General features: G+C 37.4%; 1 protein-coding gene across 3 annotated transcripts in view; it reads left to right on the top strand.

Moving 5' to 3' along the window:
• The first annotated feature begins 10411 nt into the window (after window positions 1-10411).
• fgf13a (fibroblast growth factor 13a) overlaps window positions 10412-25174 on the top strand; it is a 127742-nt gene continuing 112979 nt past the window's right edge. The window contains exons 1-2 of one of the 3 annotated variants that reach the window (XM_059345514.1): window positions 13569-16478; window positions 16733-16895. In XM_059345514.1, the coding sequence (XP_059201497.1) occupies window positions 16847-16895 (49 nt within the window). In that variant the 5' untranslated portion in view covers window positions 13569-16478; window positions 16733-16846. Of the gene's footprint in view, window positions 16896-25174 lie in introns of all 3 variants that reach the window. The other 2 variants (XM_059345516.1, XM_059345513.1) reach the window with 2 other exon arrangements.

Here is a 25174-nt window from a genome sequence, read left to right on the forward strand (position 1 = left end):
AAACTCTGATGCTTGCTCAGTGCTATTGATTGTTAGTGTGCAGTATCTCCTGGGCTGCAGGCAGCACAGACCTCAGCCTTTCACCAGGGACACAGTGTCATTTGCAGAGGGCTTATGTTTAGCTGTGGTATAAACCAGAGCCAGGCTGATATGGGATTTTCTAGACTGATGCCGAAACTGATTTTATACTGACTTTAGAGGGGAAATGTGGCGACCAATATAGTAATTTTTTGAGCTGGAATGAGAGCTACTCTCTCAAACATAATAATAATAATACCTATATCATATAAATAATACGTATTTATATAGCAGCAGTTAATCACAAAGGAGAATGATTTCATAAGCCCAAAAAACATTCTTAGATAAAAAATAAAAAATAAAAAAACGATAAAAGACAGAGTAGGATCAATCACACAACATTCTCAGATACTGAGGGAAAGTATTCTGATAAAGTAATAAGAAGACAATAAGAAAGTAAAAGGAAGACTATAGCCTATAGAGAATATAAAAGAATAAAAAGAATAGTAAGATGGACAGCATTACATAATAGCAAGTCTATATAAGTACACTGCAAAAAAGCCAACTTGTATTTTTTGGCCTAAAACAGTGATTTAAGTTGGTTTAACTTGGAAATATAAATTATTGACATTTAGGGCAATAATGTAAGTTAGCACAATAAAGGAAGCCAGTTGTCTGCTCAAAAACAAGTTCGTGAGTTGTATATCTTTAAGTTGGGGTTCACAACAAGGGAACATAATTCTGCTAACTCTTATTTCTTTGTTGTGAAATGCAGGAAAGCGGCGAAATTCGGTCATTAGCGAAAGCTAGCGGCTAACTGATGCAAGCGGCTAACTGATGCTAGCGGCTAACTGATGCTAGCGGCTAACTGATGCTAGCGGCGCTGCTTGTTACAGCTACAAGAGTAGCCATTAGCGTATCAATGCTAACTCAAAATTGTGGTCGCAACATTAGCTGACATTTCATAGCGGCGTTACAATCGTGCCAATTCAGCACATTGCAGAAGTTAGCAGAAGTAAGGATTAAAAGTTATTACAATGTTAAATTATAAGTTAGTACAACTTACAGTTGAGTTGACAAAAATCTGAATTCAGAGTTGAGCAAACTCAAAAACAAAACTTAAAATATTTAGTTTAATTGTCCAACTTAAAATTTTATCGAAGTTTGTTGCCTTGAAATTTTGAGTTCACCCAACTTTTCTTTTTTTTGCAGTGATTTAAAGAAGCTTCTGACTCAGCCTGCCTTATCTTTATTAAATAATATTTAACACTGTTATACATTGTTATACATTGTCATACATACAATGCATTACATTGTCAGCTAATTCTATAAATGATAACTGAGTAAATACTAAAATAAATTAGCATCATTAATGTTCAGTATCAGTCAATTGCTGACTATTAAAAAAAAAAGCTAACACCATTCCTAAATCACATCAATCAACATTTTCTGCATTAAATATTGTGTAAAAAGCACATGTCAAAAAGCATACGCACCATAAAAGTTGAAATGATGAGAATAAAGTCAACTTTTTGTGTGAGGTAAAAGTTGTTCCCGTGTCAATAATCATCAGAGGATCATTGTTTTCAGAGTCTATCCCAACAGTTAGCTAGACTGTAAGCTACAACCTGATTTTCCTCACTGTCAAAAAATGAGCAATAAGCACAACATTTAGGGGTGTAGTAGAACTAAAATCCCCCAACACACAAACGAGCTATTCTTGGTGGTAGGTTACAACAACTCTTGTTTTAATTTCTGTGAACTCTTTTAGACATATCAGACGTATTGAGGAAAATCAGGTTGTAGGTTGCATCTGCTTTACCAAACTCAAAAAGTTTACTTTATTCTCAACATTTCGCCTTTTTTCTTGAAGTGCATAGTGCCCCACCCCCCACCCCTGTCATTATTTTTTTCCTTCTACCTACTGTCAGGCTCTATTAAAAAACTTTTTCTGTAGTTCTGATCAGAGTGCTTGTAGAACACAAACAGCATGATATGGGAAAAATCTGATAAAAACATTAAATTAATACTTTCTAGTCAATCTTGTGATATTTAAAGGCACAATCATTGATCTGAATATAAACTGATAATAGCAATACCAAAAATAAAAACTTATTATCACATTCAAGTTGATGAGCAGGGCTTTTAATGTGGAATCTAAAAACTGTTTGTTTTATCAGTCAAGGTTGCATTTTGAATTATAATTAGATGAAAAACTTGATGTTTTTCATCAAGATGCTGACTGTGTCAGACTTTGTCTGGATTGAAGCTCTTCCTGTCACAGTGACCTTTCATCTACACTCACTACTGACTGCAGCAGCTCTCAGGCACTCACTACAAAAAACACTTTGTTGTCTTTTATTTGAATCACACTTATATAGTTGTCTGCAGTCTGAATAATCTCTGACTGGATTACATTCAGATTTGAATTGATGATAATGTGATAATCATTATGTATATATATATCTACAAAAGTGAAGCGTTGGTGAGTTTGTACATGGTGACATTTAAATGAAGCCATGTCACTGATAAGAAAAGATCTTGGGGCAACAGGGAAGGATTTCTGTTTAATTAGATCAGCCGTTCCTTCCAGGTTTTATGGTGGGACGACATGAGCTCAGGGCTTCTTCAGGCCGTAACATGTAAATGTTAATATTCTCCAGTGGTAAAAGTATTCAGATCCCCTACTTATAAGTAAAAGTACTTATACCAGACTTCAGAATTACTCCAATACAAGTAAAAGTCCTGAATTTAAAGTGTATTCAATGTATCTAAAGTAAAAATACTCTTAATGCAGAATGACCTGGCTCAAATTGTTATATATATTCTAAATATATTATTATATTATTGTTATTGATGCATTTATTTAAATCTTCTCAAGATATGGATCATTTTAACTAGTCATTATACTGTTAGGAGGTTTAGTTTATAAAAAATAGCTAATCACTTGAAATGTATCATGTTTTTTATGTTAAATCTCAACCTGAAAAGTAACTAAACTGTCAGGTAAATACAGTGGAGTAAAAAGTACAATATTTGCCTCAAAATGTAGTGGAGTAGAAGTATAAAGTTAGATAAAATGTAAACACTCAAGTAAAGTACAAGTACCTCATAATTGTACTTAAGTACAGTATTTTATACACTACACAGAGTACCACTGACATTCTCATCTGTGGGCTTAGTTCTACACAGATGCAAAGAGAAGAAAGCACTTGTGTTTGCGCTTGTCTTTGTAGGTTAGTTTATCAATTTTTTGTGTTTTTTTGCAAAATACAAGGTCATTAATAAAGTTGCAATAATTATAATCCTCTGTTAATTGTGGTTTCATTTTCATTGTGATGTGTTTGGAAGAGATTGATTTATAAAGTTTTGAGAAGATATACACTTTATCTGTCAAAAAATAAATCACATCGTCACAATCATTTCATTGAAAGAGGTAAAAGAAAATGTACTCCAACTTTATTCGACCTTTGGTGATAAATGGCATCACGTCATCATTTCATCTTGCTTGACATTTTATGTAAAATTTGTCATTAATAGGACAGTAATTCTGAAACCAAGTGGACGTTTGTGCCAAATTAAAGAAATTCTCTCAAGACGTTCCTTAGATATAATTTCCACAGATGTGAAATCATATTGACCTTGACCTTTGACCTCAGTTCATCCTTGAGTCCAGAAGGACATTGATGCTGAATTTCAAGAAATTTCCTCCTGGCATTTGTGAGAAATCGTCTTCATAAGAATAAGACAGATTTCTGGGAGCACATATTAATTGTAATTTATACATCTAAAATAAAATGACACATCACTGCAAAACAAACATATATTTATATTCATACATATCATATATTTATTCACATCTATTTATTTATTTATAGACTACATAATTCATTTTGACCCACTCCATTGTGCACAGAGGGCACTGCAGCCTATATAGAAGAGGGACACCAGTGTGTGCTAGATAGATCATTTTTGTCCCACTTGTTGTCTGTGAAACAGTACCTCATATTTGTATTGTCCAATCTACTCAAGTACTGTATTTAAGTACAGTTTTGAGGTACTTGTACTTTACTTGAGTATTTCATTTTAAGTAACTACATTTCAAGCAAAATATTGTACTTTAAAAGTTAAAGTACTCAATATGCAGAATGGACCCAATAAGATTGTTTTCTATATTCCTAATTTATCATGGGATTATTATTTTTGATGCATTTATGTAAGCAGCATTTTACTGTTAAGTTTAACTACTTAATATACTGCTATGTGGTTTAATTTCTTAAAATGTGAAATCATTTTAAATTGATAATGTTTTTATGTTGAATCTCGACCTGAAAAGTAACTAAAGCTGGCAGCTAAAATGTAGTGGAGTAAAAAGTACGGTAACACTTTAGATTAGGGAACACATATTCAACATTAATGAGTTGCTTATTAGCATGCGAATAAGTAACATAGTGGCTCTTAATTAGTCATTATTAAGTAGTTATTAATGTCTTATTCTGCATGGCCTTATTATACAACCAGTAAGCCATTAACTAAGAGTTTTCCCTCAATAACCTCAGAATTATTGCTAATTACTAAGTAAGGAAGTTGTTGTATATGAGTTACGATCTTAATATGCTTCACTTTGTAGGGACTTTATAAGCCTCATTGAAAAGACAAATAGCAAACACCAGAATGTGTAAAAAAAAAAAACCCCAAAGATTTTGGTGTCAAATCTACCAGAAAAAAAGTGGTGGATTAAAGTGGTGAATCTGCGAGAAAAAAGTTGCTTTTTTCCCCAATATTTTCTCGTAAATTCGTGACTTCTTCACGCAGATTTGCCACTTTAAATCTCTTAAATCGACAATTTTTTTTCTTGTGGATTTGGCACTTTTCATACTTGGCCCTAATATGCTGTCATAGTCCTGTTTCCTCATACAAGTCCATGTGGTTCTACGACCAAACAGAGAGACATGGGGACTTACCAAGTTACCAAATATAGTTCTTCGCCTGATAAAGGGTTTATGTTGAATATGTGTTCCCTAATCTAAAGTGTTACCGTACTTTTTACTCCACTACATTTTAGCTGCCAGCTTTAGTTACTTTTCAGGTCGAGATTTAACATAAAAACATTATCAATTTAAAATGATTTCACATTTTAAGAAATTAAACCACATAGCAGTATATTAAGTAGTTAAACTTAACAGTAAAATGCTGCTTACATAAATACATCAAAAATAATAATCCCATGATAAATTAGGAATATAGAAAACAATCTTAGTGGGTCCATTCTGCATAGTGAGTACTTTAACTTTTAGTTTGATACTTTAAGTATATATGGTATTTAAATACATTTTGATGCTGATACTTTTGTACTTTAGTTTTGTATGCAGGACTTTTACTTGTAGTGGAGTAATTCTGCAGTATGGTATTAATACTTTTACTAAAGTAAGGGATCTGAATACTCCTTCCACCACTGCCTGTGTGACACCATGTCCATGGTAACACAGTTGTGAGGCTCACTATTCAAGCTGTTGTTTATTTGGTTGTCATGAATGTGTGAGTAATGGCCGTCCTGTCACTGTTCCAGTTGCTCAGACTTTGAGTGGAGAGAGAACTGACGGCAGTTCTTTTAGAGTAATCTTCTAATTTTTTCATAAAACAGAAACACTGAGCTCGATACCACTCTCGTGTCTGTCTACCAGCAAATTTAAGGATAAAAATGAACACATTATATCATATTTGTATTAGAGAAAAGTAGAAAAGAAAAAAATAAATGTATAGTTTTCCAAAGGGTAATGTACTGCATTAATTTTTGGTGACTACAGTCTAAGCAGCTAACTCTAAGCTAAGCATCTCCTATCTGTAGCTTTAGACAGACATAAGATGGGGTACCAATCTTTTTTATCGAACATGACAAGAGAGAAAAAGTGTATTTCTCAAAATGTTGAACTATTCCTTTAACCCTTAATAGGACACTCATTGAAATACTTGCAAATTCCAAATTTCAACCCTCGAGAATATTGGAGGATATTACATACAGCCAGAATGTGTAAAAAAAAAAAACATAAGGACCCGGGGTAGGGGGGTTATACTTTTAGGAAAAAGTTTACAAGATTAATGTGGCAAATCTACGAGAAAAAAATGTGCAGATTTATGAGATTTAAAGTGGTCAATCTGCAAGAAAAAAGTTGCTTTTTTTCACCTTTTTTTCTCGTAAATCTGCAACTTTTTTGCACAGATTTTCCACTTTAAATCTCTTAAATCTGCGACTTTTTTTCTTGTAGATTTGCCACTTTGATCTAGTAAATTTGCCACTTTTTGGGATTTTTATTTTTATTCATATTTGGGCCTAACATGCCATCATAGTCAAGTTCTCCTGGTACAAGTCATTGAAGAATAACTCTGTTTGTACGACTGTTTCTTGCATATTTTTTTCCTAAATTTTTCATTTTTACATTGGAGATTAAGGTCAATAAAGTTAATATTATTATATTATTATCATACTGATTGGTAGCCTGATCTTTGCTGATTATCTGGAAGAAATCCAAGTGGTTCTACGACCAAACAGAGAGACACAGGGACCCCATTTTTCAAATCCACTGAAGTTACCAAATATAGTTCTTTGCCTGATAAAGGGTTAAGGCAGGGGTGTCAAACTCTGGCCCATGGGCCAAATTTGGCCCGCAGTGTAATTTTATTTGGCCCACGAGGCAATACCAAATTATTATATTATTATTGTACTATAAAAGCTGACCCACCGGTATTATACGCCGCATTTACCGCAAATACTACAAATCCCACAATGCCCTGCTGTTGTTTTGGCGCGTCAATCAGGACAGGACCCAGAAACGCTCCTCTGTGACAGTCGTCATAGCAACCTCAAGCTAGAGCTGTCTCCGAGCTACCCTTTCCCAAAAATGGCGAAAAGAAAGGCAGAATTTGTTAACCTGTTGAAAAAGTTTATTTTGATATTTAAATCAGAAGGATGCAAATAGAAAAGAGGCATACGATTTTTATTTAATAAATCAATGACATTGATGTGTTTTTTATTTGAAATTTGATTTTGCATGTCTGCACTATTTAGTTATATATTGTATGTTTATAAGCGTTGCTGGTTCCATATTTAATGTTAAAGCAAAACATGTTTGGTATATATTAAAAGGTTTATTTGTTCAATGTTGGCCCGCGATTTTATTCAAGTTTTAAATTTTGGCCCATTGTGTATTTGAGTTTGACACCCCTGGGTTAAGGGAACAGTGATCTGTAAAGAACTTGGAATTTTTTAGTATAACTCTCAGAAAGTGATTCATCAGTCTAATAAACAGTGTATGTTACAGCCTCGGCATGGAGCTGTAGTGCACAAGTAAATACAGAAAAAGAGAAATGTGATAGCTGTTTGATACTCAAACACTGAATCCACACTTGTGTCACTGGGCGTTTCTCACTCCACTTTGGTCTTGTGAGCTTGTACAGTAATATCCACAGGGAGCTTCTGTGATGTGAGCTGTAAAAAGAAGCACTGCAGGCCTCAAAGCGCTGCTCCCCTCCATCACAGCCCTCCTCCAGATAAAGTCATTGACATTAATGTGATATTTGAGAGTATCGCTCCGTTAATTATTACAGTCGTTTCTGTAATTTGAAAGCCTGATGCTTCACACCCATTGCCCCGCTTGCCCACATGCATCCTCACTGAATAAGCAAATGCTGACATCTGGCTTGATATTTTGCAGAAGATGGAGAGGAAGAGATTGGATTTACAGGCTCTCAATGGCACATTTCAATATCATACAATTGGCTTGAAAGAAAGGATATTTATGCATTTGTAAATGGCAGTAGATTTTATTTTTGGCATGTATAATTTCCAACATGGTCTCACAGAAATCCGTGAAATAGCCACGGATTTCGCTTAACTCAAAATCCGTGGAATAGCCACGGAATCGCTCAAATTTCTGTGAAACTGACACGGATTTCGCTACAATGCAAGTTAAAGACTTGCATATCCCGTGGCTATTCCATGGATATTTGTTCCTATTGGTTTGTTCCAAGTCATGTGACTTTCAAGGTTCCGGCGGTCAGAACAAAAAACATGGCAGACAGTTCTCTCATTTTTAGTGAAAAAATTTATATTTTGACTTTGTTTCTGCATAAAAATGGATTTTGATCACATTTCTAGCGAGAAATATATGTTTTATTTTCTAAATATTCACTCAGTGAATGTACATAATCACTTTGTGATGAAGATCTCGCCAGAAAAATATGACTGTCATTAACTTGCATTGTAGCGAAATCCGTGTCAGTTTCACAGAAATTTGAGCGATTCCGTGGCTATTCCACGGATTTTGAGTTAAGCGAAATCCGTGGCTATTTCACGGATTTCTGTGAGACCAGGTTCATAATTTCATATTTTATGATTTATTGATTATGATCATACATAATATTTTTTCATTCCCCATATTGATACCAGGGTTTTGGTTATTGGCTGATGCCCAGTAATGATCCAAAAACAGTGTTTAATTAATAAGCTTAACAACTTACAAAATATACAATCACATACCGTCAGGGAAAAATTACAAGACCACCCTTGTTTTCTAGAGTTTAATTTAAGAGCTGATATCCTGCCATTTTCCATGGTTTTCTTGATCATGATTTTGGTTATTATCAAGGAAACCATGGAAAATTGCTGGATATCAGCTCTTAAATTAAACTCTAGAAAACAAGGGTGGTCTTGTAATTTTTAAATTCAACTTTTATGAGCTATTTTTGTTGTTATCATTATATTTGTCCAAATAAATGTACCTTTAGTTGTACCAGGCATTAAATGAACAAGAAATTGGAGAAAACAAGGTTGGTCTAATAACTTTTTCCATGACTGTAGTTCCTATCCTCAAATACAACCCACACGAGCATTTTCATTTTTCATTTCAATAAGTGCAAGTATCGTTCATTTACATTGTAAAATAGCCACTGTTTGCTAAGGTTTATGCCACAAATCTATTGCTTATGTATAAAAACATGTACATGGTTAGGTGTAGCAAAACATGGTTTAAAAAGTAAAAGAAATGGGCATAACTACCTGAAGTGAGCTAGCAATAACTTGATTGGTTAACAAAATTGTAGTAAAACCCAAATATTGTATTTCTGCACTGGTGGGATTCTACGTTAACTTAAGTGGGTCAGTGACCCAATAATGCACGGTTTAAATAGTTCATAGGTTTAGCTAAATTTGTAAGAGCATAATTAAATCATATTTGTTCACAGTAAAGAAACGAGCAGGTGTGGGACAATTGAAGAATGAAGAAAAATCCACTGCCTGAGTTTCTTATCCAGGCCTACTCTTGCCTATAGTGACCCAGAAACACAGAACGATTATGAGTTCCCAAGAAATGAGAGCTCAAGTCCACTCCTGGTTCTGTGAGCCGTGATGCAGCTGAGCTGACAGACGCTGCCGGCTCGAGGATGTTCAGCCACCGTTAATGAAAAGTGGAGCTCCTATCCCTCCTGGTCACAAAGTGCCTGTGAAGCTCACTGTTTTCCTGCTGAATGTCAAAAAATGAGTTTGCAAAGAAGCTACACTACACAGAGCCAATGGGGTGGAAATGGGTCAAATTAATTTTTCATAATAATAAATCAATTCCAACTTTGCACTCTTTATATAAAAAACACGCTTTAGGTGCTAATAAGTCACCTGCCAGTGGACTGATGAAGACTTTATCACCATATAAATGGCAGCATGTCAGCTGCTCCTAATACATGTAGATCATCTGTCCCTCAGCTGAAATATACCCTGACTCTGTGACATGAGAGATATAAAAATGCAATCTGGGGAGCGGCCAAGTCAATTATGTGGTGTGTTATAGGGGGACGTGACAGAAATACGACATCTCGTCACACCCTTTGACCCTGACCTCTTTAGTTTTGAAATAGTTTGCTGACCCCGTTTTGACCTCTGGAACTGAGGTCAGAGTGCCGGAGCTCTGTGAGGCTCAGAGATAAATGAGCAGGTGCAACAGTCCTGAAAGTCGTGTTTGATGGAATCCATCACATTTATGTGCGAGCCTCTGGACACACACACAAACACTCACAAAAACATTTTATAGCCTTCTTTTTCATACTTAGTCCTTGCTTTTATTATGTCAAAGTTTATTTATTTATTTGTCTTTTTTTATCTCTAACTCTGTTTTGGATTGAGCTTTTATTACTATTTTATTCTATTTTATTTTATTGTTTTACTGTTTTTAGTATTTTATTGTTTTTATTGTTTTTATTTATACCTATTTGTGTATGATTTATTCTATTTTAATAACTGTACAGCACTTTGGTCAACTATAAATAAACTTTGACTTGACTTATGCTGCTATTATTCAATATATCCTTTTATTATGACAACATGTGAATATTTCATTTGCTTCCAAAGCATGAAGTTAATGAAAAAGAAAAGTCATATAGTTTCATGTTGTATTAACTGAGTAAATCAACCATCAGCTCAGTTAATCAGTAAGTGAAACCTGCTACTCTCTGATATAGAGACAAAAGATTGTTTTTGATAAATCCCAACCATATTACACAAGATACAGACACAAATTGGAAAAAAATACCCCTCGACCTCCAGCCTGTATCCGCTGTCATCAGCCGCCCTGCAACAGAACCAGCCTGATTACCTTATCAGCCACACTCAGAGCTTGATTCAGGCTAACACCTACAAACAGTGGCAGATGAATAACCCTGCTGCACAATATTGGAGCATTAATCACCCTCCGACACCTCACAGCCTGTCCCAAAGAATGATTTTTAGGACTGATTCCTCCAAGCACCCAACTGGCTCCTCCACAAATATCACCTTGGGTGATTTTCAGTCCAGCCAAGTTACAAATCAAGCAGCTCCTCCGCTATTGGTCCGGTGTTAGTCCCTCATCCTATGCAACTGATTTATACGTCAGCTCAGTGTGCAGATGGGGTGAGGGGCTGTGATTGGAAATTGATTTTAAACTGACTGCCTAGATGAATATACACTCTATGGACATAATTTCCCTAAAAATAGAATACCTGATTAAAGAAATGTATCGTAATTAAACTGTGAAAAGGCCTTTGTGTCACATGGTGCAATCAGGTGCATGTAGAAAAAATGATGCAATCAAAACAAGAGCTTTTTGCAAAAAGCGTGTGCAAGCAAATAGCTTAAAAGCTTTTTTATTTTTTATTTTGTGCATGCATGGATCAGAGAGATGTTGATTCAGGTTTATGATAATTCGTTCATTCACTGATCCATTCAAACTTTCAATTGTTCTTCTTCAAAAAGACGTTTCAGATACACATCATGACAATCTTTCTATTCCTTAGTTGTCTTAACTTTTTCACTTTACTTTTTTGATTTCACTTGTTACAGCTATACAAGAATCACGAAATAGAGATAAGATAAAGATAAAAAAGAGAGAGAAAAGAACAAGAATGATAAGAAATAATAAAAAAAATATATATAATATTTGGAATAAGAAAAAAAACTTCAAGAAACAAAAGAAAAATAAATCAAAATAAAGTAAAGTAATAATGCAAAATAAAGTAAAGTAAATTAAAATAAACTAAAAAATAATAGATGTAATATTAGATATGAATAAATGAAATTAAATAGCTATATACAACTTGTGATATAGCTCATGCATGCTATGATAATGGCTGAAGTGAATCATTTAGATTACGTTTCATGTGAGTCAATATAACTCTTCATGTTTGAAAAAGGTCTGTGCAGCAGAAACAGTATAGTGGAGTTACATGAATATGTAATGCAGAGTAGGTCCCATAAAAGCATTTCTTTATAGTGACATGCCTCCCATAAGAACACTTTAATAAATGTTTCATGAGGTGATTGTGCATTTTCCAGCAAAACTCCTGCAATCAGCAGACAAACAGAAGTGATTCAGGGTTATTCTGTGGCATCAGTGGTCACAGCCTGTGATGTGACATCAGAGGTGACAGAGTGTGAGTCAGGAATTTGTTTGTGCTGAACCAACTGGGCTGCAGGGTTTTCCTTTAAACAGGCTGTACAGCCATGCCCTGCTGGAAAGGTCAGAGGGGGCCACGGACACAGTGGGAACACAACCCACTGACATTTACTCTCTCTAACCCCTCGCTCTTTAAACCTCAACCCCAACATACATGAACATGCACGGCTATTGAGTCAGAGCGCCGCCTCATCTCCACATTCTTCTACAACTCATTAGGTGGGTATAGAGTCACCAGCACCTTCTGGAGCCATGTGATTATATAAGTCTGCAAAACAACTCAGTCACAGTGTCTATAAACATGTTTGTAAGAGCCATTTTGCTTTAATTGTTTATTTGTTTGTTTGTTTGCGCCTCCCACCACCGGGTGGAGAAGAGCGCTCATTATGGATTCTGAGGTCATGAGTTAATATCAGGCACCGGTGTATGACTGATTGTTGTTGAGATGCCCGAGAGGCACACAGTTTTTTGACCGCAGAAATGTGATGTATACGTTGGAAATATAAGTTTATTTGCTTAAGAAAGAAGTATATATTTGTTTGGAAACATTATAATAAACTGAGTTAATGGATATACGTAAAGTGGACATTTCATTTGTGCGCGTAAATTACTATAAACGGGCTCTCATCATAATAGTGGCATCTTTTTTGAGTAGCAATCGGGTCACTACAATGTTACTTAAAACATTATTTACATTTGTCAGGTATATATTTCTAATTTAATTTATAATGAACACACTTCTACGTTCCAACCCTCACCTATGGTCATGAGCTTTGGGTAGTGACTGAAAGAACAAGATCCCGGATACAAGAGGCAGAATTGAGCTTCCTCCGTAGGGTGGCTGGGCTCAACCTTAGAGACAGGGTGAGGAGCTCAGACATCCGGAGGGAGCTCGGAAGGAGCCAGTTGAGGTGGTTTGGGCATCTGGTAAGGATCCTCCCGGGCGCCTCCCGTTAGAGGTGTTCCGGGCACGTCCAACTGGTAGGAGGCCCCGGGGAAGACCCAGAACACGCTGGAGGGATTATATCTCTCTCCTGGCCTGGGAACGCCTCGGGGCCCCCCAGGAGGAGCTGGACGTTGTGGCTGGGCGCCTGGAATGCCCTGCTTATCCTGCTGCCCCCGCGACACGGCTCCAGATAAACGGATGAGAATGGATGGATGGATGGATAGATAATGACCACACAACCCTTCCATTACTTCTTGTTCCTGCAGCTGCTTTAGTATTTTGCATCTCAACAGTATTTACGACTATTGTGGTATGCATCCTGCAAAAACGTCCCATTCTGCACTGTATACCAAAGTTGTTCAATTTATGGCGTTTATTTGTTTCATTTTCAACTGTACTCATTTCAATCTTCATATAGTCTTGTCCCTGATCTTGTATGTACTTTAATTGATGTTGAATGTGGTGTATGAGAATTGTGGTTGATTGTTCTTATTTTATCATGGTGCTGCCTTCTTGGCCAGGTCACTCTTGAAAAAGAAATTTTAATCTCAATGAATTTTTACCTGGTTAAATAAAGGATATTGATTGGTTGATTGATTGTTAATGTTGGTTTATATATACATTTTATGAAAAAAATCAGAAGTTTTTCATATAAAAAAGTAGATTCTCCTTTGCTAATTTAATGTATGCAATGTGTTTAAGATTTGTAAATGTCGTGAGTGTTTGTGTACATGTGATAATTTGCAGTAAGTGATTGCATCTTTTATGAAGACATCCACTCAATGTCCCCCTCATTGCCCCCCTCCCCCCTGCATTCACCCCTCAGCACTAGTGGTCAGCTCCTATCGATTCACCTTACTGCTGCTAAGTATAGATAGTATAGATAGTCACTATTATGAATAATAACCATGCACTTTCTCCCTGCCAATAAATGCTAATGAGCAGTCCGATCTCGTGAATTTAAAAAAAAGAAAAGAAAGAAAAAGGAATAAATCAATATATTTTCTGCAAAAAATGAGTGGAGCACTCTAAACGGAGGTGACTCAAGATCTTTTTCTCAGACTTTAAATTGTGATCTATCAACAATAAAGACATGCACATGGACAAGGACTCAGCTGTCTCTATAAAAGAGTTATGGCAATAACCACCAGGACGAGAAAAAAATCTGTCAGGATAGCCTCAGATGAAAATGCAGACAGATGAACTACTAAGAGAGACTGAAGAGTGACATTTGTTAATACTATTAAAAGATACAAAGACAAAAGAAAGATACTTGACAAGGGATATTAAATAAAAAGCATACTGTATGTATATACTGTACCATATACCATTTTGTGAACTTCTAATGGCTGATAACCAGTTTGAAGGTGTTTTAAGGTTGTTCAATTTGAAATTCAAAAGAAGAAAAACATTTTTTTTTTATGCATTCAGCCAACATCATTAATATGTTATCCTACTGCCTATTAATACAAAAAAAAGACAGAAACAGCCACAATGCAACACTATAAAAAAGATGGAAAATACTGGGCAACTGGCAGCATTACCAATAGCTTCATCTGAGTTCAAATTGTCTTAATACAGAGAAAGTAATAATATGACTGAATATCCAAACCGTAGTGATTTGACTGTTTGAGGCAGAGTCACTTGGTTGAAACAGGCCAAACAGCCCACAGTGTGCCTGAGATGTCTCAGGATGATTTGAGCATGTGAAGAAAGTTTGAAAGGAGTCCTGTTTCTTCTAAAAATAGCAACTATATAGATCTTGTAACCCTCAACCCGCAGGTCTTCTTCCTCTGCTGCCACTGAGAGCTAACAGACCCTCAGGGCCACGAGATGTGACATAAAGCCTGCAGAAATCAGACTGGGATTGGACTGGGAATTCTGACTGATAGAATTATTACTCAAAATTATAATTATTATAGTGACCCTAAAGTGGATTAAGAGGCTTGAAAATATTTGGATTTTTGGCCATAAACATCGCTCATTTGGAACGTTTTTTTTAAGTGAATGAGGTGTAGCTTTTAGGCTCCATCTCTACAGATTTTAAAGGTAAGAAAATCAAATACATTATTTCATCATGCTGCACAGAACTATGGAAGAGGGCCATATGTAAACAAAACCTTGAGTTCTGAGTTAGACATCAGAATACTGACTAATCTCACAGTCTGCAGTCAGTCGATGCATGTCATTATCAGAACAGAACAAAGTTATCATTTTCACAATATTTCTTCTTGTTTCGATCTAGTTCTAGTATTTTAAGTGACCTTGTTTTGCATAACACTAGTCTTATTAATCTATATCTCTTATCTGAAGATGGAAGAGGGAAAGTTTCTGAGTTTAAAGTAAAATCTCTGATCTTACTCTCAGAATTCTGAGGAAAAAATACTTCTGGTTTTATTAATTCTGAGTTTATTTTCAGATTTTTTTTTTTTTACTTCAGTCAGTAACTTTACACAACGCACCCTGACTTTATTCCAAGAATTCTGACTCTAAAATCACAGTTCTGAATTTAAAGTTGGATCATTTTTTTCTTTTACTTTCTGAACTTATTTTCAGTACAGTGACTTTATAGCGACTGACTAACTTTAATCCCAGAATTCTGACTCTACAGTCACAGTTGACTTTAAACTTAGAACTCAAATAAAATTCTCACGTGGTCCTAATCCTCTTGCGTATCATGTGCAACACATGCCTCATAAACTTACTAGTCAACACATGGTTGTTGCAGACTGGGTCTGTGGAGATTGCAGAATACGGAAATATTTTGTTGTTAATGCAATTTTCCCGTTCAATCTGTCTAATAAACATATATTACAAACCACAAAGTTAATTAAGCGCTGGTTTATGATGTCTACCTTTATCCTCCAGTTAGCCATTTGTTGCAAATACATGTCATAAAGTGAAAGAAAACACCACAGATCATACAAGAGGTAAATGCGCAAGCTGTATGTGAATGGGATGACGCATAGCTCTGCAAAGGCAACTGATTGAGAGCAACAGCAAGATGGTGTGCACCATGCAGCACAACCTCCTGCTGTAATTCTTCAGCACATCGACAACACAGCTCGCACACTGACTGCATATACGGATGGAGCTCGTTTTCATCTCAGCGGTGCTGCTCAAGTCAAAAAAACAAATGTCCACGGTGTGAATTGGCGCTGTAACGGGGGGAGCGCTCTCACGTTGTGTATCCTGTTGATTCTGCCTGCCGAGCGTTTAGAGGAGCACTGCTCGTCAGTAAGAAAAGCCTCAGACAAGGAAACCTGCTCGCTCAAGCCACACTTGATGACATCTCTCCCCCCGGGGTTTGCACACAGGACGCTTCACTGTTTTGACCTCTATTTTTTTTTCTTTTTAACGTTGATTGGAGACATCTGGATAAAAAAAAACGCGCTTCATTTTTCAGCTTGTCGCTCTTCTTCTTTGTCACAGTACAGCAGGTCGTGATTTTTGTATGCAACATAACGGGATTCATGGTGGGAGCATTTCCTTTCATCAATGTGCATTGATGTAGCAGAAAACGTGGAGGAGATAAGGTAGGTTAACGCGTGGCTTTAAGACACTGGGAAGGCTGTGCAAAGACACACACAGCAGCCTGATTCTTGGTATTTAGTCAAACCATAAGAGCTCGTTGTCGTGTGTGTGTACAGATCATCAATAGTTGGATGTTTCCATTGATATCCAATTGCAAATGCAGCAGCTCCCACGGTCCATTGTCTCGTTACATGGCCCTGCTGCTGTTATTGTGCCATGAACGCAACATTTCTGATGATTATCCCTCTCTCCACAGAACCCTTATCTCAGCAGCTGGAACCTGTGGTGAGGATTTCACAGAGGACAGTCAGCAATTAAAGGGATTTCAAATCTTGTCTAAATCGGGAATTACACATCCAAACTGGGATCTATGAGCGGCAAAGTGGCGAAGCCTAAAGAAGACAAGGATGCTTCCAAGGGTAAGAAGCAAGCCAATTTGCCTTGCACAGACTGCTTTACCCCTAATTCACAGGTTTAAACGCGACCATGCAGCCATTCATCCCCAGTCACCCGTTGAGGTTTAGACTGGTAACAATAGCAGCCACTGGATGGTGAGCCATTCCCAGCACGGTGCATGTGGATGTTTCTGTTTGAGATCTCCTTTAGGCCTACACGCTGCACGATGTGTTGGTTTCAGATCACATGCTTTACTTGCATTGACTTGGTGATCGTCAAAAACAGCCAATTACGCAAAGCGACCAATATGTTGCACACCAGTAGGCTACAGTGCCACAGATTGAGGATACGAATAATGTTTACGTCAAAAGTAAACATCATAAGGTTTAACTGGTGACAGTGATGACCTATTGTGTCACTGGCATCCTGTTGAAATGTCCCTTTGTGTTTCTCGCTCGCACCATATCCGCATACAGTGATTCCCACATTCTCGTCACATCTGTACGACCATAAAGCGCGGAGCCTTTTCGCTCTCGCAGCCGGAGCTTTTGAACTATAGCGTTAAAAGAAAGCAGCTCCTTCACGTCTTAGAAGAATAAAAAGAAAAAGAAGTAAACTGCCTATCCATTGCCATGGACACGGAGCGGAGACAGGGTTGCCAGAGAAACCTGGCGGGACTAATCACTGTGCAGCACACTTTACGCACCGGCACACACATATCACTGCACCTTTGTCCTGCTGCTCGTTTTTCTATATAACAATTATCAATATATGCATCAGATGCTGGTTAACAATGACTCAGTTTTATTGCGTCATTAAATTAATTTCCAGATCTATATGCCGCAATCAGACTGTCTCTTTGTCTTTATTGTAATATTAAGTATTAAAATTCCATATGTCTATGACCACTGACTGAACACTGTTTTCCTCAGTGTAATATAACCTGCACTACACTGTGGCAGCTTGCCCGTTGCAGCCTTTCCTGTTTATTTACAGTACAGCAATTGAATTGGATCCCCTTGTTGTCAGGTTCCGACTCTGTTTAAGGTGCTCACAACAAATCAATAAACCTAATTGGCTTATTTTGGCAGCACTGCTGCTAGTGATGACTTGGGCCTGTTGATGTTACTATAAATGGCACATACTGTACAGTAATAGCGGCACTAAACTGTGTGAACAAACTTTCAAGTTGTTTTTTTATTTTTTATTTTTTCGTTTAGATTAAGCAGTTTAGAGGCAAATTATGAATGGGCAATGAACTATTGTGATATGAATAATTACCTTACTGAATACTGAAAAGACTGCACAAACTTGCTCAGTAGAATATGATAAACCTGCAACCTTGACAAAAATAGAAAACCCAGTGGTGTAGTGGAGAGTACACGCAGGAATATGGGGTATACCCACCTCTTTTTCTGTCAGTTTAATACACCCACCTATCAGACAAAAAGCCACTGGCTTATAGATGCATACCCTCTTCCTCCTCTGTAACCTGCCCTTCTATGTAGTAGTAAACTCCCCTCATCAGCAGCCACTACATCACTGACAAAACCTAAAACATAATGTTTTTTCAGCTATAGGCCTACATCTGTTTGATTCATATCTTCCTATTTCATGTTAATGATGATGCATTAACTGTGCATCTACAAGATCTCCTTTATGATAACAATTATTTTATCTATCCTGGTCATTTTGAAAAATACTTTTTTTAGATCTGCCTATAGGGCTGCAGAGCTATTAGCTAAATCTGGCACAGAGCAGCCCTTCTTTCTTTAAAGCTGACGTGTAAAGCTAAAACAAAACACCAGATACAGGGCAGAGATAGCCTGGTATGCATGTTGTGCTGACAATACAGCGGGCATAAAATATGCTCAAAAGAATTGATTCCAAGATTAACCTCCACTGCAACTTTCCCTTTCATCTCCCGGTGGAAATCAATGGCATGTGTGAATGGCTGACTCATTTAAGCCCTATAGTGCCATCTCCAAAACTCTCAGATTAGATAAAAAAAAAACATCTTTCACCTTAACCAAGAATGCTCAACAAAGCATGGTGTGGTTTTATAGATGCACAGCGGAAAGCCAAAAGCTGCTGCCTTCCAAAAAAAACAAAACTGCAGTTCATTATCTGCATCAGTGAGAGGGTCACTTGGTGCCAGCTGCCCTCCATCAGAGACTTGAATGGCACAAGTGCAGGGAATTGCATGGGGGGGAAATCAGTACTGACCCTGCCAACGTTGGCAACCACCTGTCCCACAAATTATTTTAGGGAAACAGTCCATTAAACCGGAACCACCTGCCATCTCCACAGCTTTTTTCTGCAAGCTGTTGGCCGACAGCTTCTGACTGCCCTGCTTATTCAGAAGTGAAGTAATACCCCCGTTTCCTCTCATCCCTTACCCTCATCATTTTGGAGTCTGGTTCCAGAGTGTCTCTGCTTTCTCTGCTAATTTCCAAGGCTGCTAAAGTTACATATGAGCATATGTAATCAGTATTAGATTAGGTTTGTATTAGGTTGTTTTTCAGGCTCTCAGTTTCAGGTACACCATATCATGAAGAATGTCATTAGAAAAAGTTGATAGGAATAAGCAGAATTTAATTCAGACAGACAGAAACTCTTTGGAGTTACTCTCCAAATAAATGTATATTGAATTTCTATATTTTCTTCATGGTATTCCTAGTTAAAATCATATTAAAACGATGTGCCATTTAAACTGTGCAGCTCAGGACAAATATCACTTCTTGTCACTTCGGTTCAGTTTTGTGACAGTAATCTGTTTGTCTCAGTCAGAAAGGCCACAGTTCAGCCTGAAGCAGCACGTGTGAAAACACAAAGTATGCAGAGACACAGAGAGAGACATGGCGGGGTCGAGGGAGGTGGTGTGTAGCTGAGCTCCAGTATCAACACCAGTGAATCACGTTGTGTTAGTTTCCCCCTGTCCTTGTGAAGCTAAGCTGTGCAGACAAAGTGATGTGTCAAAGTATGACGTACACACTCTCTCAGCTTTACAACTTTCCAGGGCCTGAAAAGTCTTCTAGACAAACCTATGAACTGAGCTGCGTTTATTCATTGTGCATCGATTATGCCTCTCCACTCTGTTTGGCCTCGTGACTGCATCAGGCTGCTCTCAAGAGCACTTTCTACGTATTCCAACGGGAAGTAATGCACTGAAATTCCCACAAAATTTTGTCAGTTTATGTTGCATACAGACTGTGTGTACATGAAAGGGCTTTAACCCAGGGCTGTGACCCAGGAGATGGCCGTTTGTGTCCTGTCAGAAACTGTCTGTACTTCTTGTTCTAGGTCACAGACATAACTGCCTGAAGTTCAGAGATTTAAAGCCTAACACTGTTATTTTCTCCTCAACTTCAAGAACTGGTTTTGTTGACTAAACTTAAATAGCTGTTTCAAAGAGGGGCCGCTATTTTGTAGGATATCATACAAACCGTTTGGTAAAAGTTGTCATAAAGAAAAACAAGAAAAAAATAGGTTCATGAAATTACAGTATGTTGATTCCAATCCAGAATCCAAAGAAACTGGCTAAAATACAACCAAAATGAGTAAAAAACAAAAATATTGTTTAACCACTTCACACTGGTGGGCAGGAAGGTTTGAAGAGGTGAAATATATTGTTTTTGTGCAGTTTTCAATTCAATATACGTCGCAAACTATCATATTCGGTTTTATTTACATTTTAGACAATGTCCCAACTTTTTGGGAATCAGGATTGTCGTAGAAAACCAGAAGTCGTCAGTTTAGTGCAGGCCTTTGGACTTTCACCCAGGAAACCAGTGTTCTTGCTCCCTGGGAAACCAAAAGTCAACATTATTTTAAGTTAATCTGTAAATTAACTTGCAGACATTGATACAGTCATATTCTACATAATCATCGCCCACGTATCTGCGTCTAGTAGTTATGCACGGAAGTAGTTAATGATCTTTTTCCGAACTTTAACCAATTTTTTTGTTGCTTAAGCTTAACAAAGTGCTGCCATTTCACAAAGTTAACTCCATGTTCAAAACTGTGATTGTGTGACTGTTTCACAACGTCCAATAAGAAGGTCACGTTTGTAAGACATCATATGAACTTTTAACGAGGACAAGTTGCCTTAATACAATCCAATTTAATAATGACCATCACTTTACAACTTCAGTTTAAGAAAGCCAAACATGGATAGTTTTATGAACACTATTCCCCATATGCACTATTTGCAGATAAATGCCACAAATGTGAGCTAAGAACTTTGTCTTCACTCCTGTCAGTCCCCTCACACTTCATCACAGTGCAGTGCATTGATAGACTCCACTCTTGGGCGTGAGTGTCAGCGAGTGGATTCATGTCCGCCTCAAATTGCAGGTCCGAGCCGAACAGAAGGCATAAGTCTTGCATATTTGCAGGCAGATTAATTCAGCGCGAGGCCGACCACAGAAGTGAATCAATAGATGCCCAGAGAGCAGTTCGGAGCTGCTTCATTAATCACAATGCAGGCAGCTCAGTCCTCCACAACACCTGCTCTAATCTCATCGGCAAAACCATGCGCCGTCTACAGTGTCGTTAAAATCTTTCGATCTAGTCGCTGGATTTCACAGCAGCCTTTTGAACAGCATGTAGTCAAGGGAAGATTTGGCCATTGTTTAATAATGACATCATTCCATATTCAGTCAATATCTGCACTGGCTGCTTTACTGGTGTAATCTCCTGCTGAATGTTTGAAAGATATCTGCAGTGGTGCAAAGAGAACATGCATAAGTAGTTACTGGTGTGAGAAAAAACATCTGAATTATCTTTAAAAGAGTTAAACCTACCAAGTATCTGTTTTTTGTTGTGAGTAGGCAGTATGCACTCCACAGTGCGTACCTTGACAGGTAACACACCACAGTTTCTTGTGCATGTTGGTGTGTGTGAGCTCAACTGGTCCTGCAGGAGATTTTCATGTGGGGGGTCCTCAAATTCTAATCCCAGGGTTTGGAAAATGATTTCCAAATAAATCTGGAAACCAGCAAGTTCAAAGGATTTGCTGCTATTTGACAGGGTCAGCTTAAAATTATTTTTTTCCTCTAAAATATTATTATAAAATTCAGTCCAGGCTTTTTCCCCCCATTTATATCCTTCTTAGTGACTGTACAATCTAAATAGTGAACTTTTTGGACTAATACAGTATGTCAGGATTTCCCTATGCAAAGGCATTGACATAAATCACGCAGGCAGTGTTGTAATGGTTACTTTTAAAACGTATTCCACTACAGATTACTGGATACATGCTCTAAAATGTAGTTCCTAACACATTTCATTAGATTACTTTGAATACTGTTTAAAGAACCTTTAAGTAAAAGCATGCAATTCAGAAAAACATCTAAAAAAGTTTAAATAAATAAAGTTAAAGAACTCTGTTATGGTGCAAAGGTATTCTATATTCCCAACGATGTATTCAACACGACAAAAACATTTCTGTCTCATGTAGACACTGGGCTTTGTGAGGACATGTGCTGGAAGTATTCGTGGTGTCAGGGTGGTGGAGTTGTTGCCTGTCAGTTGCTTTCCTGGTACTGACGCAGATCTGGCCACACCGCCTGGAGGAAACTGGTTCGCCTCGCATCAGAGATCTGCCACTCTCCATCGCTGACTTGCACGCTGATCGCTGTTTGGGAATGTTGAGAGTCCTTCTCTTCAATTCCTCTGTCAGATTAGGTTTCTGAGTGACACGCGGTGCCCTGTGACCACTGCACTGGTTTCTGGTTCTCTGTCTGCTGTGCTCTCCTGGCTTTTGTGCAACTTTTTGAAAGCTATTTCGATTATGCCAACCACATAGTTTGAGTTGCCAAAGTTTGAAGTTTGGTCATCATTGATCAATTAGTAGTGACATACTGTATATCTGGTAACATGTTCAAGCAAAACACATTTAATCCTATTAAATTCTCCTGACTGTGAAATGGAATCACGTTCTGTCTTACGTCATCAACCAGAAATCTCCGCCCTTAAAATCTCTAAATACCTGACTGTTCTGGTGCATTAGTCAGCTTGCTGCTGGTAATCCACACAGCTGCATGTCTTCTGAGGTGAACAGCTTTGCGAGCCGTACCGGGACATGTCTGCCTCTGGTTTTAATTTACCAGGCCACAGAACCAGGGAAAACATGTCACTGGTGTCACTTCTCCACTTTAGTGTTGATCTCAGTCATCTTCTTTATTCTTGATGGAGTAATACTCCTCTTGGTAGACATTAAGTTGCTCATGTCATCTGGCTTCTTCTCTAAATAGTGTCACTCAGAGGGACTGAAGGGTTTTAATCCTTGTTAACAAAATGGCCATGAATGTTAAAACATCTGGCTCTCCGCTGAATCTCACTGCTCTTTTACAAACAGAGGAATGAATACACAGGCACAAGTGTAATCTCACAAACCAAACATCTAAACTGTCTTTGTGTCACATGTATTAGTGGCACTTTAACTGTGAGGGACATTAATGCCGTGACAAAACTCATTATTTAAAAAAACTGATGCACAACACCTGTTTTGGAATTATCATATGCAATATGTTTGCCTTCAATTGTAAATTTGAAAGATTCAAGTGTTAAGCAGTGAAGTGCATTTTTTGCAGCCTGCTTCAGATTTGACTATGGCCCATTGATGTCAAACATTGCTCATGATGACAATTTAATTTCTACACTTGACTTCTTTCATCTAAATAATGGTGCAGATGAGAACTCATTGACAAATGGGTGTGGCATTACTACCTGTGGATTCTGGATTACTGCAATTTTACTTTCAGAAATGCACTCTATGCTATAGTAGTTAATCCCATCTAAAGATAATCCTCATAATTGTGGTTATGTGTGTCAAACTGCACTGATAACAATAAGTGATGTCTCTCAGGGCCAGAACATTGAAATATCTCCGACTGGGTTTTTTTCACTGCATATTCAAAACTATGTCACATAAGGCTTACAGTGACATCAGCTATATGGGACCTACTAACCATTTCCTGCGAACACTAATACCTAAAAGCCAAGTTGAGGTGACGACATGACAGTTTTTCCAAAGGATTATCTGCTTAATTGTACAAAGATGACATTAAATGGTCCTTTAGTGTAACTTTATCTGATCCGCTTTCCACTGCTGCTGTGAAGAGAACAAACTCTCACGACATCTTTTAGTTTCCTACAGTCATTGCATACAGAAGATGACAAATGGCAAACAGAATCAATTCGTCCCCATATAGTACCTTTGCCAGGCGTGTGACAATCCGACTCTGAGTGCTAATGGGCTCATCGCAGATCAAATGCTTTTAGCCCATCTGAGATGAAGGAAGAGCTCATCTGTTCAACTGAGCATGTGGCAGCACTGACTCATTTGTCTGTAAGCCTTCACACCGCCCTGAGCTCACTATCAGACTGCGTACGTACAGTATGTGCAACATGCATTTCTACTGGAGTTGAATACTGCAGATGTCTTCTGCACGTATCCTCAAACAGAATAAGACCCCACTGAAGGTCTGAACAATGTCAAGTGTGATCTAATGTTCACAACAAAACCATAAAATAGTTCTGACTTTTCAAATGCTTATTCATTTATTTTTTAAATAAAGTACAAGTCAAACTTTTCCAAGTCAAAGTATTTGAATGCCACAAAGCATTTTGCATAACAATTTAATGCTTTGACATAATCTGTCTGACATGTCAATGTATTGTATATGTCAGAGTTTACACTACACTTATCTTTTGATGGGCAATGTGGACGTTAATATTCCAGATTCTTGCCACAACTACCAGACAGATGTTTTAAACAGCCACATATAGCCCACATTTTGACAGTCAGTATCATACTGCATATATATATATATATATATATATGCATATACCTGTACATAAACTCTGCAATGTGTACATATATATATATACATATTTATATATATTTATATATATGCATATACCTGTACATAAACTCTGCAATGTGTACATATATATATACATATATATATATATATATATATATATGCATATACCTGTACACAAACTATGCAATGTGTACATAAACTCTGCAATATACGTTTATTAACAGCTCACAGAGGAACATTAACCCTTTACATTAACTATATTTGGTAACTTTAGCGGACATCCAAAATGGGGTCCTCATGCCTCTCTGTGAGCTCATAGAACCACATTATTTCTCCCAGACAATCAGCAGAAATCAGGTTACATAACAAATAGTGACACCTTGACATCTGACCAAGCGGTATGATCATAATATAATAATAATAACTTTACTGACCTTGACTCCTAACGTAAAAAAATGTCTTGCAATATC

The sequence above is a fragment of the Centropristis striata genome, chromosome 12 (genome assembly GCF_030273125.1).
Source record: "Centropristis striata isolate RG_2023a ecotype Rhode Island chromosome 12, C.striata_1.0, whole genome shotgun sequence".
Classification (NCBI taxonomy): domain Eukaryota; kingdom Metazoa; phylum Chordata; class Actinopteri; order Perciformes; family Serranidae; genus Centropristis; species Centropristis striata.